This window comes from Panthera tigris, chromosome A2 (assembly GCF_018350195.1).
Source record: "Panthera tigris isolate Pti1 chromosome A2, P.tigris_Pti1_mat1.1, whole genome shotgun sequence".
Classification (NCBI taxonomy): domain Eukaryota; kingdom Metazoa; phylum Chordata; class Mammalia; order Carnivora; family Felidae; genus Panthera; species Panthera tigris.
In genome coordinates this window covers 2,904,235-2,919,830 of record NC_056661.1, presented here as the reverse complement: position 1 = coordinate 2,919,830, position 15,596 = coordinate 2,904,235, and the positions used below count along the sequence as shown (strand labels likewise).

The following is a 15,596-nucleotide window of genomic DNA, read 5'->3' as shown; positions in this document are numbered from 1 at the left end:
TGACCCCTGCTGCCCCCCACCCCAGGGGCTCCCACCGTCTACTGTCTGTCTCTGTGGACAGGACTCCTCTAGGAACTTCCCGTGAGTGGGGTCATACAGGACATGTCCTCTGTGTCTGGCTTCTGTCACTGTGCGCAGCGTCCTCACGGTCTGTCCACATGGTGGCAGGTGGCAGGACGTCCTTCCTTTCGGAGACTGGATCATACTCTGTTGTGTGTGTGTGTAGGCCATATTTTCCTTTCATGTCATAGAGCAAGAGGTGGGGAGAACGGTCTCCCCAGGGCCTGAACCGGGTTAGTCACTAAAGCAGGTGGGGACAGAGATGCCTGTGTGCTTAGTAAAGGTGTGTGCGTTTGTGATGTGTGGGACCTTCTTTTTTTAAACATTTTTTTTAGTGTCTATTTATTTTTGAGAAAGAGTGCAAGCAGAGGAGGGGTGGAGAGAGTGAGACAGAGAATCCCAAACAGGCTCCATGCTATCAGCACAGAGCCCGACGTGGGGCTCGAACCCATGAGCCGCAAGATCATATCTGAGCTAAAATTGAACACTCAACTGACTGAGCCCCCCAGGCGCCCCTAGGTGGGGCCTTCTAATGCAGCGTTGCCCCATCAGAGTTTCCGTGATGAAGGAGATGTTCCGTATCTGTGCCTTCCACCATGGTAGCCACTAGCCACGTGTGGCTCTCAAAACCCAAATTAGTTAAAATTAAACTACATTTGGGGTGCCTGGGTGGCTCGTTCAGTTAAGCGTCCGACTTCGGCTCAGAGTTCGAGCCCCGCGTCGGGCTCTGTGCCGACAGCTCGGAGCCTGGAGCCTGCTTCGGATTCTGTGTCTCCTTCTCTCTCTGCCCCTCCCCTGTTCACACTCTGTGTGTCTCTCTCTCTGTCTCTCAAAAATAAGTAAACATTAAGAAAATTTAAAAAAATTAAACTACATTTGAATTCCATTCCTCCGTCACCTGAGCCGTGTTGTAAGTGCGTCGGGGCCACGTGTGGCCAATGCTGGTGTGTTGGACAGTGGCAGCTCTAAGATGTGGGGCCGGGTCAGGGGCCATCTAGCCCAAGTAGAAGGGCAGTAGGGGACCTAACAGTTGCGAATGAAGGAAGCACAGGTGTTTGTCTCCATCCGGGTTCCTTCCAGACGGCCTGGGGGGGGGTTGGGGGGGGGGGAGGCAGGTCGCAGGGTCAGATGAGTAATGAGGACGTAGCTTTACACACAGCATCACATTGAATAGCGACAGTGCTGTATGAAGACTCAATTCGAATGTGGCAAAAGCACAAAGCTCATGGCCGGTCGCGGCAGGGAGGGAAGGGGATCTGATGGAGGGGATTGAGTTCTCGCTGTTGAAAGAAACTTGGAAGCAAATGTGGCAAAATAGCAACGCTTATTACACCTCAGTGGTGTGCACCGTGTTCTTTGTTTGAAACGTTTTGTGATAAAGAAGTCTCGGCACCGAGGGGATTCAGAGAGCCGGTCAGGCATCCACTTGATCTGCTTTTGGACCAAGAAAGTCTGTAAAACGGTAGGCCGAGAAGCAAAAATCTCACAAGTGGCTGACTTGAGCCGAACTGTTCCTCCTAATGGGTAGGGTGCTGCTGCTTTCCCGGGAGCGACGAAAACAAGTGGTTACCTTGGAGGGTTGGCTTCCAGCTGGGTTTTACTTTTGCTGTAGAGCTGCGGATTCCGAGTTGTTTGGACAGTGGCGTTGCGCTTGGGAGTGGCCCGCGGGGCACCGGAGGGTCCAGGACACTGCCTCCGATCGAATCTAGAAGCGTGCCGTAGGTGGGAGCCACAGGGGCCGCCCCCACCTGCCTGTTTCCCGCACACGTGCCCCGGGGGATGCCTGTAAGCTCACGCTCCGCGTCTGTATTTACTGAGCACCTGCTATGTGTTCGATGCTGTTGCTGTGCTGGGAGAGACCTCGGGACATGCTGCTGTTCCTGCGGGGGAGGGACGGAGACGATCGGGTGGCACTGGGAAGAAAACCCCAGCAGGGCGAGGGGACAGAGTACTGCCCCTGTCCTAGACTGACTCGGGGAGGGCTCGTCGGAGGAGGTGACAGCTGACAGGAGGGGATGCGGGGGGGGGGGGTGCGCTGTGAGAGGACCCCTCTGGCTGCCAGGATGCCAGTGAGGAGAGGGCGGGTGCCTGGTGGGGGTGACGCACCAGGCTCCGCTGGCCCCCAGCTCCCGCGAGGAACCTTTGCACTTTACTCTGCGTGGTTGACGCTCAGCATTCTGCTCGGCCTGGAGGGCGCTCCGTGTGTCGTCCCAGCTGGGCAGCAAGCCACTTAGAGGGACAGGAGCCGTCACCGCATGCCTGGCTTTGGTCCAGAATGTGTGCGGAAGTACCAGGGGCTCGAGCAGTGCTGGCCGCGGTGCCTTTGTCCTTGGGACCCCCTGCCCTGGAGCACACACACATGCACACACACATGCGCCTTGCCTCATCCCCGGCTGGCTTTGCGGCAACTTTTTCTGTGATCCATACGGGTGTTGGCTAAAACCTCTGATGCTGCTCCTCTCAGACAAACGGACTGTTACCTTTGAGGATGATATTTAGCAGAGTGGGGGCGCTTGGGTCACAGAGATCTGGGTCTGGATCAAGCACTTGACCTGTGTCCTCAGAGGTTCCTCATTCAGAAACGGGACAGATGGTCACAGTGGCGCCTTCTCAATGGCAGTAAGGGGAGAGGGAGGTGGTGTGGACAAAGGCCTCAGTGCTGTGCGTCCTGCAGAGCAAGCCGGCAGTGAAACTCGTTCTCGTGAGTAAGAGTTTTAAGTTTCATGTTAACTGATTTTCTGTATCTCAGTAATTGGGGGGTCCATCGGCTCCTTGGTTACAAAATACCGTTCAAGTCTAGCTTTCTCAGAAGAATGTCGATGTCCAGATAAAGCTTGCTGCCTGCACAGATGAGCCGAGAAGTCAACCAGTGGGCTCAGGCCCTGACTTTGTCACTTACAGTGCCTCGGTTTTCCTCACCTGTAAAACGGGGGCAAGGAGGGTCCCCAACGCACAGAGGTGTTAATGACGTTGTGTTAATTCGTGAAAAGTGCTTAAAACCAAGCCTGCTCTCTTAGCAAGGTCTTAACAAAGGCTAGTAGGTAGAGAAAGTGCAGAATTACTGTCGGCATCCCGAGCAGCCGACGTTCAGGGTCCGACGGAACTTACGAGCTTCCACGAAGGCGTTCGCAGAACTTCGTGATGCAGCCGGCTCCTGTGTTTATCTGTGGTTCCAGCGCCCAGCCTCCGATGGCTTTTCCCCTCCCCGCCACCGGAGCCAGCCTCGCCCCGGGACCTGCTGCGACCCCGACGTTTCCCGCGGCCGCCCGGCCCCCCGGGCCTGTCGGCGTGGCGGGGTATGGCGGGTACCAGCCCTGCCCCAGCTGGCCCCCGGAGCCTGCCCCAGCGCCCAGCGCCGCTCCCTCCTACCAGGTACCAGCCCGGCCTTTCTCTCACTGGCACCTCACCTTTGAAGCCGCGGGTAGCGTCGAGTGGGAGCGTGCAGCGGGTGGCCCGCACTAGCAGACGGTCGGGCGCACAGACGTCCCTTCCCCGCGCTCCTGTCCCTGCCTGTGACCGGGAGCAGGGGACGAGCGTGAGCTCATCTGGCACTTCTGGCGCTGCTGCTGCCATCTTCCCGACCCCTTCTCTGGGCCTGGAGATCCAGCCGCTCGGAACTTCCAGCACGTCCCGTGCCGGACGTGGTCCAGACCCCCGGGCCTCTGCCGCCCACCGCTTCGTCCCCTCTAACACCAGCAAACGGCACCACGGGCCGCCCCGCTGGCAGAGCTCGCTCTGTTCGGCCCCGCCCTCTTCCTCTGTCCCTTGCCTTTGCTTCCCCAAGGCCTCTGGGGCTTCTCCCCGCAGCCCGTCCCCCGAGCTCCTGCCTGTCCCCAGGGCCCACTCCTGACCCCTGCTTTCACGCTCACCTGCCTGTGGTCCCGTTCCACGTGACGACCCGAAGGCTCCTTTGCACGTCACCCAGACCCTCCCTGAGTCCCTGGCCCCAGCTGTCACCCCAGCCCCTAGTCCCCTGCTCTGACCGCCTCCGTCTTCTGCAAGCCCACCAGCTGGCTCCACGTGGGGGCCTCTGTGTCCTGACCCTGCGGGGAACCCTGTCCCCACGTCCTCACGTACCACCCTCCCTGCGCTGCTCCCGTGCGAGCGGTTTCAGGCTGGGCATTGCCCACAGCGCTTCTGCCCTCAGACGTCAACATTTCCACGAGAGCGGCCACGTCCAGCTCGCTGGTCGCTGCGTCCCCAGCTCCTGAACCGGCCTGTCCGAGTCGGAGCTCAGGAATTGTGAACGTGAGCCGCGTGTGGGGCCGGCGAGGGCACGCCTTGCCCCTGCCCTGAGGGGCCCTCTCCCTGCCCCGTGTCTCTCTGGGGTAACCCCCTCGCAGGACGGTTACAGCCGCGAACCAGCGACGGATGCCGGCAGCTACGAGAACAAACAGGATCCCCTGCGCGCTGCCAGCCAGCCTCGGCTCCCGGCCTCGGCCGTGCCGTGCCAGCCAGGTGGGCCTCTGTGAGGGGCCGCCGGCTTCACTGTGGGAGCAGCCGCCGCGGAGCCCAATTCGTAGGAGGTCCAGGGGTCGTGTGACTGTCAGGGCTGCCTTCTCAAATATGCGCCGAAGCCTCAACTAGGGCCGGGCCCGTGTAGGAGAGAGAGGGAGAGAAGGAAAGAGAGGCAGAGAGACGGAACTGGAAGGAGATCTGGAAGGAGGGGGGTTCTGCTGAGGACTTGGACTTGAGGGGTGGGAGAGGCCGGGGCCCTGGCCTCCAGCCGCAGCTGAGACTTCCAGGAAGTTCGAGGCCAGTAGCACCTGGGACCATGCTGGTTCTAGGCAGCGGGAGAGGCCCGTTGCCACGGCCACGGGGGGCCGGGATTCCCACTGCTGGGAGGGGGGAGGTTGGGGGCAGAGGGGTGGCTTTGCAGAGAGGTTTTGTTTGCCCTCAGGGACTAAAGGAACGCATGTCTGGCCCGGCGGTGGGTACGGCCCAGCGCAGCCCCTGCAGCAGGCGGCCACCGCTAACGCAGGACAGCCAGTCAGCACCCTGGCCCTGAGCTGCACGGAGAACGGCACCCGCCTGCCGGCCGCCAGCGCTCTGCCCGCGGCCTCCGTCTCCACCCTGCCTTCCTACACCCCGACCTCCTACAGCCCCATGTCTGCCCTGGACGCAGGTAGGGTGCATTTCCGTGTGTGCACAGGCCATTCCTGAAGAGATGCCACAGCCAACCCGGCGCCCCGTCTGGGTTTTCTCTCTGCTTCCTAGGACCGAGCCACCCGAGCTGTGACCTGGCCGAGCGCTGGGCAACCGGTCCTCACCGCCTCTCACCGCCGCCCCCCCGGCTGCCCCCCCAACTCCCAGAGCCCACGGGCTCCCTGTGGGGCGGCCCGGGGAACAGCCCCAGGGCCGGTTCTGCCGGCAGCCTGGCCGGAAAGCCCCCGAAGCCCAAGGGTGGCCCCAGGCAGCCCCTGCTTCACTACTGTGACGTCTGCAAGATCAGCTGTGCCGGCCCCCAGGTCAGCTGCCCTCCACCCCCCGCCGAGCAGGCCCTGGGGACCTTCCTGGGGACCATCCTGCCTCCTCGGGTAGCCACACGTCAGGGGTGTCCTGTTCCGGAACTGGCGGTGACACGGGCGCATCAGAACTGCCTTTCCGGCGCGCTCGTGGAGGACACGAGGGCAGGCGCAGCGCTGACCGCTGGCGGCGGGAGCACGGGCAGAGGCGGGCAGCACCCCCTCCTGCGAGCAGCCACGGGTGCGGCAGGGGCAGTTCCGAGAGGCCTGGGGGTGGGGTGCACCTTCGTCACAGGGCTGCTCGAGCAAAGGTGCACCTGAAGCAGGGTGCCTGGTGGGCGGGAGCAAGGGTGTGTGTGCTCTGTGTGCGTGTGCGTGTGTCTTGTGTGTGCGTGTGTGTGTGCTGTTGTCTGAGAGGGATGCCCCCCGGCCCTGCTCACAGATAACCCAGCTGGCGCTCTGGAAAGGTCACCAGATGCTGGGGTTCCATCTTGACAGAGAGCAATGCGCTAATTCTGTCTTCTTTTTATTTATTTATTTTTACGTTTATTTTGAGAGAGCGTGTGTGCACGCGTGCAGGAACGAGAGGGAGACAGGGAGAGAGAGAGAGAGAGTTCATGAGAGACTAGTGGGGAGAATCCCAAGCAGGCTCCACGCTGTCAGCACGGAGCCCGACGTGGGGCTCGAACTCCAGAACCGTGAGATCGTGACCTGAGCCGAAATCAAGAGTCGGACGCTGAACCAGCCGGGCCCCCCCGGGCGCCCCCACGGCACTCTCTTTGTGCTTGTCCTCACCTGCACGTGTGCGTGCATTTTGCTCAGTGTGACCTTGTCACCTGGGCCGGCTCCCGCCTCCGCAGCCACGTCGGGGTCCTGAGTTGGCCCTTCCCCACCCCCACCCGCCACTCTATCACCTGGTGCGTGGAGCTCCGTCGGCTGGCCTCCCGCGGCCCCGGGCAGTACTGGTGCCTGTCCTCCGGGCGTCTGTCTCCGTAGCCTCTCCCCCTGGGGCGGCCCAGGTGACCGTGCAGCCAGGGGCACAGGGACCTCTCCCAGCACTCCTCCCTGCTTTGTCTCCCTGTCTCTCTTCACACACGACGCACGCGTTTACGGCGAGGAGTCCGGTAGCCGCACGGCCACTGCAAACGTGTCCTGTCGCTTTGAGCTCGGAGCTCTGCAGCGTGTTCTGCCGGCCGTTCTGTCCTTCCACTGCAGCATCACCGCCTCCCCGTGTCAGGGGAAGGCCAGGGGCTCGGGGGGGGGCCGGGCACCCAGGAACTCGCACTTGCTGTGGCGATGGAGCTAGAGGTCAGACCCGGGTTGTGGGCAGCCGCGGGGCTTAACTAGGGTGGTGCGTGGGGATCGCAGGCCGGAGTGGGCTCTGTCCTTCTAGACTCTTCTCTGCCCCAAGGCTTTCACCTTGTGTGTGTGTGTGTGTGTGTGTGTGTGTGTGTGTGTGTGTGTGTGTGTGCGCGCGCGCGCGCGCACCTGCTGTTGCTTGGGTAAATGCTCACAGGTTTCCTGTGTTCAGGAGAGTGTCCCCTCCTGCTCCTGTCCCCGCTTCCCACCTGCCCCCAAACCAGCCCGTGTGGGTTTCCCCGAGATCTCTTCCCTGCAGGGCATGCTGACCCTTGGCATGGTCAGAGCGCGTTGCTTTAGCGGGCCCACTCTGGGGGTGTTCGCTGTGGCCGGCCTCGTCCTCAGGATTCCCAGGGAGGAGTCCGGTCACTTGCCAGACGCCGCCAGATCCTTTGGGCTCGGGCCTGTGAGTCCTGGCAGCCTCCCTCGCGTGGACCCCTCGTAGCCGCGCTCCAACGAGGAAACGGGCCCTTGCTGTTGCGGTCGTGTGTGTCCTTGAGTGGTTTCCGAGGTCAGATTCTGAACAGCCAGAGTTTTCCTTCGGAGAAGCCTCTGAAACCACGTGTGTGTTTCTTCAAGGACACTTGCTTATTGATTTTCAGATAAGAGAAAGAAAAAGAAACCTGACGTTTTTCAGCCTGAGCTTCTGAGCCTGTTGACGGGGTTTAATAAAGTGGCTTGGTGGCCGGTGGACGGGGAGGGGGCCACAGGCCCCCGCCTCCCCCGCCAGTCAACCGCACACACGCCCCCTCAGGCCGCTCTCCCTCTCTGCCTGCAGACCTACGTCGAGCACCTAGAAGGGCAGAAGCACAGGAAGAAACAGGCGGCTCAGAAGATGGGCACCCGGCCTGACGGCAGCCCGAGCAGGGCGCAGACACAGCTGCGCTGTGGCCTGTGCGCCGTGTCCTGCACTGGGGCAGACGCCTACGCCGCTCACATCCGGGGGGCCAAGCACCAGAAGGTAGGAATCCCAGGTGACAGCCCGGTGGCTGGAGGGGGCGGCCGCCAAAGGCAAGGAGCTTTTCCTCAGGAGCCAGACAGCTCCCTGCTGTTAAAGTCCCCCCGCCTGTGGGACGACAGCATATGGAGCGGTGCCCGGGCCTCGTACCCGGACCCCAGAGGGAACCTTCTGGGCTGTAGGTGTGTTTACGTGTTTATGGAAATAAGCATTTGTGTGTTGAGGGCATCAACTACGTGTTCCATTTGAAGTTCTGCTTTTTAAAGATAAATGGGTCAAATTAAACTAATATGCAAACACTAAGTTTAAAAAAAGTTTTTTTTCATGTTTATTTATTTTGGAGAGAGAGAGAGAGAGAGAGAGCGAGCGAGTGGGGGGTGGGGGGCAGAGAGAGATGGAGACACAGAATCCCAAGCAGGCTCCAGGCTCCGAGCTGTCAGCACAGGGCCCGACGCGGGGCTCACACTCACGAGCTGTGAGATCATGACCTGAGCCGAGGGTGGACGCTTAGCTGACTGAGCCACAGAGGTGCCCCTAAAATGCTAACTTTTAATGTCAATTTTAATAGCAATGTTTTAAGTGGTATGAAATTATTTAACATCAGTGCTTTTGATATGTATTCCTATTTTATTTATTTTATGGTTTTTTGTATTTTACTTTTGAGAGAGAGAGAGAAGGGGAAGAGCAGAGAGAGAGACAGAGGGTCCAAAGCAGGCTCTGTGCTGTCAGCAGATGTGGGCTCGAACTCACAAACCCTGAGATCTTGACCTGAGCCAAAGTTGGACACTTAACCGATAGAGCCACCCAGGTGCCCCATATTCCTATTTTAACATCAGCATTTTTGTGCGGCCTTCAGAATGCACATAGTATGTCCTTTTATGGAGAGACTTGATGGGATCCCCACCTGAGGGAAGGTCGGGACACACCTGCCTCTCCCCCGGGGGTCTGCTCTTCCCGTGCTGCACAGCGAGCTTCTGGAAAAGCAGCCCCCTTCCCAGGTGGTGGTGGTAACCTGCAAGGTGACTCCGGTCACGGGGGGCGTGTGGCGAGGGCGGGAGGGGACGTTCCTGGGGAACCAGCTTCAGGCCGCGTAGTTACTGAGCAGGAGGGTTAGGAGGGAACCTCCTCCAGGTGCCCTCCCTCACGGCTGGCCCTCCTCCCGCCCCCCACCGCGGGACCCGTCTTCTCCCCTGCACTCCTCAAGAGCCTTGTCTCCAGCGCGGCCGGGGCAGGCTCTCAAGGGCGTGAGGGAGCCCACAAACCCCTCAAAGGAGAGAGCGACCCGTGGAGGAGGGGAAGCAAGCGGGTGGAGGAAGGGGGGGAGGGGATGCCCGGGCCTGGCCGTGCAGGGGTGCGGGCGGGAGAACCGGGGCCCCGGAAGGGTGGGCTGTCCTGCGGGTCCGGGAGAGCCCGCAGCCAGCTCTGGGCGGGGGCGGGTCTGAGCTGTGAGCGTCAGACCCGGGGCGAACACGGCAGTTGACGGAGGGAGAGGCAGTTGGCGTCAGTCCTCCCAGTAAGTACGTTTGACGGGGGCCGGGGGATGCCGAGGATGGGGTGTGACCGGATCCCGGGTGCATCTGTGTCCGTGGATGTGTCCACACGTCCCTGCAGAAGGTGGAGTGTGTCCGTGGACATCTTAGCAGTGGCCTCTGGCCACACATCTCGCCACACACACTGTGTCCCGTCCGGGCCGGGCCCGGGGCTGGCGCTGGGGTTGCAGAAAATGGCCCTTTCGGCCTGAGCCAGTGCCATTTGGAGGGGGGTGGGTGTAGGCGGCACAGGGTGTCGACGTGTTCTAGGTCCTGCCTGCGCAGGACTGGTAGGGCCTGGAAGCAGGAGGGAGCTTCTAGAAGGAGTGGGGCTGGAGAGCCCGGGTGTGTCACTGGGGGCTGCGGTGGGGGCGGCGCCCTCCCGTCCGTAGGCTCCCAGCCCCGCACACCCCCTCGGTGTTCTTCCCGTCTCTTCGGGAAGGCCGAGGAGGCCCGGAGAAGGCCTGACGGGGGACCTGGGTCTGTTCCAGGTCTTCAAGCTGCACAGCAAGCTGGGGAAGCCCATCCCCCCCATAGAACCCGTGCCGGGGAACTCCAGCTCGGCCACGGCCACGGCCGCGGGCGCCAGCGGGCCGGCCCCCCTCACCGCGGAGAGTCCCTCCACAGCCTCTGCCAAGCCCGCAGCCCCCGCCCGCCCCAGCGCGCATGCCCCGAGCAAGCCAGGGCCGGCCAGGAGACCGGCGGCTTTGAAGGCCTCGCGCCCGGGTACGTGTCTGTGCGTCACAGCCAGCCACCCACGCCCTGACTCCTCACGCTGGGATTTCAAGGAAGCGCTTGTCCATTTAACTTGCGTGCGTGCGTGCCCGCCATCCCCACTCTGGAGGGTCGAGCCTCTGGATGGAGGGCGGGGATGGGGAGAGGCAGGCACCTTCCGGCCGCACCGTGGTAGCGCCTCTCACACCCCGGTGCTCGTGGCGAACAAAGCGGGCTCTGATGAGTGAGGTGGGTCCCGGGAAGTTAAGGGGGGCTCCTTGCCACTCCACCTGCAGCCCGCCTCCCCTGGGTGGGGGCGCACCCGCCGTGGCCTGGGCAGTGGAGGCAGCCAGGTGGCACCAGCAGGGCGGGTAGCTAGGATTGTGCGTGACGCCCTCGCTCCACCGACTGCTTAACGGCACCGCCTGATTTACCCTCCACGACTCTCAAAAGTAGCTTTTGTCACGATCCCAGTTTGCAGAGGGAAAAACAAAGGTGAGGCGAGGCCCCGGCCACCTCACACGCGGTGCAGATGCGATTCAGACCCAGGTCCGGCCGACAGGCTCTGCGCCCCCCGTCCTGCTGCACCCGGGAAGCAGGGGGAGGACTTACCTTACTTTGAGCCTCAGCAGCACCGTGTTTTGAGTAACCGCGTGCTATTGAAGGTGAAACCATGAAGCAGCATGGCTGACAGATGGGTCTCCCCCGTGAGGCCCGGTGAATTTGCCCCACGGGGGGCTGGGCTGACCGTGTCCCCAGTCCACCTGGAACTCTGTCCTCCGTCACCTGAGGGATGCAGAGTTGGAGCGGCTGGGGGCTCCTCTGGGCGGGGGGGGGGGGGGGGGGGGGGGGGGGCGGCGACAGGGCTCTCTGTGGATGCGTTCGGATTTCCGCCAAACCCTGCGTGGGCCTTGTTCTCTCAGCTGCGGCCCAGGCTGGCCCAGAAGGGTCTTTCGGGACCTGGATCTGACTGACTGACGTCACGGGGGCTGGGGGTGCGGGTGACTGGGCAGCAGGAGACCTCGGTTTGCATGTTGTCCACCCTCCACACTGGCGGACTGGAAGCCAGCCGTGGTCTCCGGCCGGAGCGGGCTGTAAGCAGCACAGTCCTCCCTTCCAGGGCCCCCCGAGCCGCAGGCAGAGGGCAGCAGACTCCCCGAAGGGACACACCTCGTATCAGATGGGTCTAGGGAACCGCCCACCGGAGGAGGCTCTGCAGAAGCTTCTGGAAGGTGTGATGTGCAGCCCGTGGGCCCAGGCTACGTGGAGGAGGTAACTGCCAGGCAGCCGTCGTGATGGGGCCATCGGTGTGCGCCCCGCCCTGTCACTGGGCCATGGCAGAGGATCTGGGCAGGGCCCAGACTTCAAGACCTCGCCCCGTTCTCCACCTGAGGTGTACACAGTTGTCCACGGGAGAAGCCCGCGGGAAGGCCCGGGCCCTGGGCTTCAGATCCTGAGACAGACCAGCACTTCCTGAGCCTTTTCCCGCTGGGAGGAAGGCAGAAAGGGGGATCTGTGTCCTGCCGAGCTTCTCCCCGCAGGCACGCGATTCTCGGGCTTAGGCAGCCGGTGTGCACCACCCAGAGCCCCGGCAGTGGCCCTGCAAGGCCTGCCTCCAGCAGCCTTCTAGAACCAGATTTGGAAGCCGCCTCCCCGGCGGCCGCTTCCGTAGTCCCAGCCTCTCCTCCTCCTCCTCCTCCTCCTCCTCCTCCTCGTGGCTGAAAGCATTAGCGTTTCTTCTGTCCTCAGGGTGATGTTTTTGTTTGACCAACTCAGCATCTTCTGTTTTGTCTGGAGAAATAACCACCCAGATAGATTGCTGCCACGGGAGGCCCTGTGGTTGGGCAGTTAGGAGATAGTAAGGTGCTGAAAAGCCTGAGGAGACACAGAAGGGGCCTGTGATGGGTGGAAATCACTATAGGGCGGAGGCCAGAGCCCTGCGGGGACCGGCCTGGGCGTGGGTACTGTTGCCTGGGGTGGGGGTGGGGCAGTGGGAGGAGGAGGGGCGCGGGACAGTGGCACAGGTGGCCCGGGGCACTGGCGGGCGTGTTGGTGAAAGGCCGGCTACCCTGAAACCCACTTGGCAGGCCGGAAGCCAGCGCGCGGGCCTGGGCACCCCCAGGAGGGCCCGGCGCCCTGGAGGTGACGGGAGGCGACCCTGCCCGGAGACCAGACCCGCTGCGGGGCAGCCCTAACTCAGCTGAGCTCTGTGTCACAGGTGTGTAACCACGAGGGCAAGGTGATCCGGTTCCACTGCCGGCTGTGTGACTGCAGTTTCAACGACGGCACCGCCAGGGACTTGCACGTGAGGGGACGGCGGCACCGGCTCCAGTACAAGGTGCGAGGGGCTGGGGAGGACCTGCCGGGTCCGCATCCTCCCTTTGTCCCCTGAGGCTGAGCCCCCCCCCCCCACCCCGGCCCCTCGAGCGGCATCCAGACCTGGCGTTTCCCGCTGCCGGGAGGAAAACCCAGAACTGCGTTTGCTCGTAGCGCGTGGTCTCTTGCTGCGGAACGTGTGGTGGGAAAACCGTGCCTGAGTGATGCTGCAGGGCGTCCTGGAGCACGCAGAACAGGCTCACACAGGCCGCCTCCTGTCCCCAGCCCCGGCCGGGTTCTCTTCCGGCCTCTGCCGGGAGCCCGAGCTGGTGTGCAGCTGAGACGGGGCTCGGGGCTGAGCGGGTACCTGGGGGCCGGGAGGTCACGGCCGAGGGGCTGCTACTGCCACGGGGGCGTCGGCCTGTCCAGGCTGGAGCCACATCTTCGGGGAGCCCGGCCTCCAAGGGGTCAAGGGGTCTGGGTGGCGGGTGCCGAGGGCCTTCCGGCGCCAGCAGGGTCCTTGTTAGGGGGTCCGCTCCCCACACAAGGTGGGGGGGCTCTTGGGTCCCTCAGCCCTGTGGGCTCACCCAGAGGGGCTACCGGCTGTCTCCCTCTCTCAGGTGTGCAGGGCACCGGGCCTTGTCACGCGTGCACACGGCCCTGCGCGTGTCTGTGCACAGCCCACGTAAAAAGCGGCTTGTGGCTATTCCCCGTTCTTTAGCAGCTTTATTGAGACGTCATCCGCACGCTGCACACTTTACCCACGTGAGCACACGGGTTCGTGGCTCTTGCTGCTGCGTCTGCACAGAGCTGTGGCCATCGCCTTTCTGTAATTCCAGAACACTCCGTCACCCCCAAATGAAGCCCGCCCCTATTAGCAGTTGCCCCCACAGTTTCCCCCACGAGCCCCCTTCCCGTCCGTGGATGAGCCTGTTCTGGACGTTTCACACACTCGGACTCACACCCCGCGGGGCCTCTCGCGTCCGGCTCCCTCCCTGAGCGTCGCGTGTTCGGGGTCCGTCCGCGGGGCAGCGGGGGTGGGCGCCTCGCTCCCGTGCACGGTGGACACGCCGTGTGTGCCTGCTCCTCCGTCAGTGGACACGCGGGCTCTTCCCACCCCACGCTGCTTAGACGGTGCTGCGCTTTCTGGATGATGGAAGTAAACGCTCAACACGGAGTCCAGGAGGGAATCTGAGCTACTTTGGAAAACGCGGATTGCTGAATTCCACACAGATGCCGCTTCCCCCGAGCGGCCTCGATTAGAAATAAACATCTTGGGCTGGCTCTGCGGCGACTGGTCAGCGGTCGGCCGTGGGGTCTCGCGGTGCTGCCGATTTCCTTCTTCCCTGGGCAGCGTGGGCTCTTGTGGCCACACCTGGGCGGCGTCGAGTCGGGCCACAGAAGGCCGTGTGGGCTCCCTGGGCTCCGGGCCCTCGTCTAAAGGAAGGTCTCCCGTCTCACAGCCCTTCTTGCCCTTTCCAGAAAAAAGTGGACCCTGACCTTCCGATCGCAGTGGCGCCCAGCCCCCGAGCTCGGAAGCTGCTGGAGGAGAGGCTGAGGCGGCAGAGGCAGCTGAGCAGGAAGCGGCTGGAGGGGATGCGGCGCTGGCACGCCGAGATGAGGTGCGCGGGCCCCGCCGGCTGCCTCACCTTCCCGCACACCCTCTGCTCCCTTTCAGGCCCCAGGCCCGGGTGCTCACCCCTGCGAGGTGGGCAGGGGACACCGCCCTTGGCAGAGATGGTCGGGCTCAGGGCCTGCGTTAGCATCTCGTAAGACACGCAGGACGGCACAGCCACGGCAGCCACGGGACAGGCGCTCTGGGCCCCACTTCACAGGGATGCCCCGCGTCTCCGTGAACGCTGACCCCGGTATCCCCTGACTTCTGGTGTCCCCCTGACCCCGGTGTCCCCTGACCTCCAGTGTCCCCTGATCTCCAGTGTCCCTCCGACCTCTGTGTCCCCTGACCTCTGTGTCCCCTGATCTCTGGTGTCCCTTGACCTCTGGTGTCCCCTTGATCTCAGTTCCCCTGACCTCCTGTGTCCCCCGTCCTCCTGTGTCACCCTGAACTCAGTTCCCCTGACCTCCTGTGTCCCCCAGCTTCCTGTGTCACCCTGACCTCAGTTCCCCTGAGTTCCTGTGTCCCCCTGACCCCGGTGTCCTCTGACCTATGTCCCCCTGACCACCTCTGTCCCCCTGACCACAGAGTCCCCTGATCTCCTATGTCCCCCGACCTCCTCCGTCTCCCTGACCCCAGGATCCCCTGGTATCTGTGTCCCTCTGACCTCCTATGTACTCCAGACCTCTGGTCTCTGCCTGAACCTTAGGGTTCCTTGTGTCCCCCTGAATCTTCATGTCCCCTGACCACCCATGCATTTGTCACATCCTCCTTCGCCCTCTGGAGCAGGTTCGAAGCATTATTGACATGGTGTCTGATGCTCGGAAGGTCCAGGCAGTGTCTGAGCTGGGGAGCAAGACCCAGGACAGACTCAGGATTGCAGCTGTCCTTCATTCCCTGCCTCTTGCCCTTGGCATATGTTCTCCCGACCCGCCTGGCCTCAGTCTCCCTGATATACGGTGGGCATTTGTGCAGGACCCACATCCTGGAGGTGGGCTCCCAGGGCCCCATCAGGCTACTGTGTCTGTCCCTGGAGGTCCTGGAGCCCCGACCTCACCTAGCATCGCTCTGACATGACAAGCCCAGGGGACCCTCGGCTGCTTAGAGCAACCTGTCCCCCCTCTTCCCCCCAACAGGCGCTACGATCTATGTAGGAGGCGACTGGAGGAGGGGCCACAGGCCCAGGAAGAACACCCTGGACCCTCGCCACCTGACCAGCCGCCTCCTTCCCTCCTGAGCAGGCCGGGGGCACCTACTGGCTCGCCTCTGGTGGGTGGCGGCCTTGTCTTTGTGCCGAATGCCTCCCGTGGTTGAGGCCCCATGGGTGGGTGAGGTTCTCAGGCCCTCCCTACAAGGACCTGAATCTTCTAGGAGTGAGGAACATGACTTTGAACGAGGACCCCCAAGGGGTGCCCAGGGGTGGGAGCTGGAGGGCCTGAGGGCCATAGCCTCATCACCAGTCACGGACAGGGGCCCCAGGCCTGGGTCCCATCACCAGCCACAGGCGCTCCTAGCTGTGGGGCCCCGGTCACCGTTTCCCTCTGGAGCCTCAGCGTCCATCTGTCCACGCACGCTGGGCC

At 62.7% G+C, this 15,596-nt stretch overlaps 1 protein-coding gene across 10 annotated transcripts in view; it reads left to right on the top strand.

Moving 5' to 3' along the window:
- The window catches only part of ZFR2 (zinc finger RNA binding protein 2), a 52,997-nt gene that overhangs the window by 15,437 nt on the left and 21,964 nt on the right, over window positions 1–15,596 (top strand). For 9 of the 10 annotated variants that reach the window (XR_006214575.1, XM_042977742.1, XM_042977746.1 and 6 more), the window contains exons 1-10: window positions 2,442–3,432; window positions 4,404–4,518; window positions 4,961–5,185; window positions 5,278–5,528; window positions 7,663–7,845; window positions 9,863–10,097; window positions 11,206–11,357; window positions 12,304–12,423; window positions 13,884–14,023; window positions 15,153–15,285. Coding sequence is in view for 9 of the 10 variants with exons in the window: in XM_042977742.1 (XP_042833676.1) it covers window positions 3,202–3,432; window positions 4,404–4,518; window positions 4,961–5,185; window positions 5,278–5,528; window positions 7,663–7,845; window positions 9,863–10,097; window positions 11,206–11,357; window positions 12,304–12,423; window positions 13,884–14,023; window positions 15,153–15,285 (1,785 nt within the window). In the remaining variant the exon portion in view is untranslated. Of the gene's footprint in view, window positions 1–2,441; window positions 3,433–4,403; window positions 4,519–4,960; window positions 5,186–5,277; window positions 5,529–7,662; window positions 7,846–9,862; window positions 10,098–11,205; window positions 11,358–12,303; window positions 12,424–13,883; window positions 14,024–15,152; window positions 15,286–15,596 lie in introns of those variants that run through there. The other variant, XM_042977744.1, reaches the window with a different exon arrangement.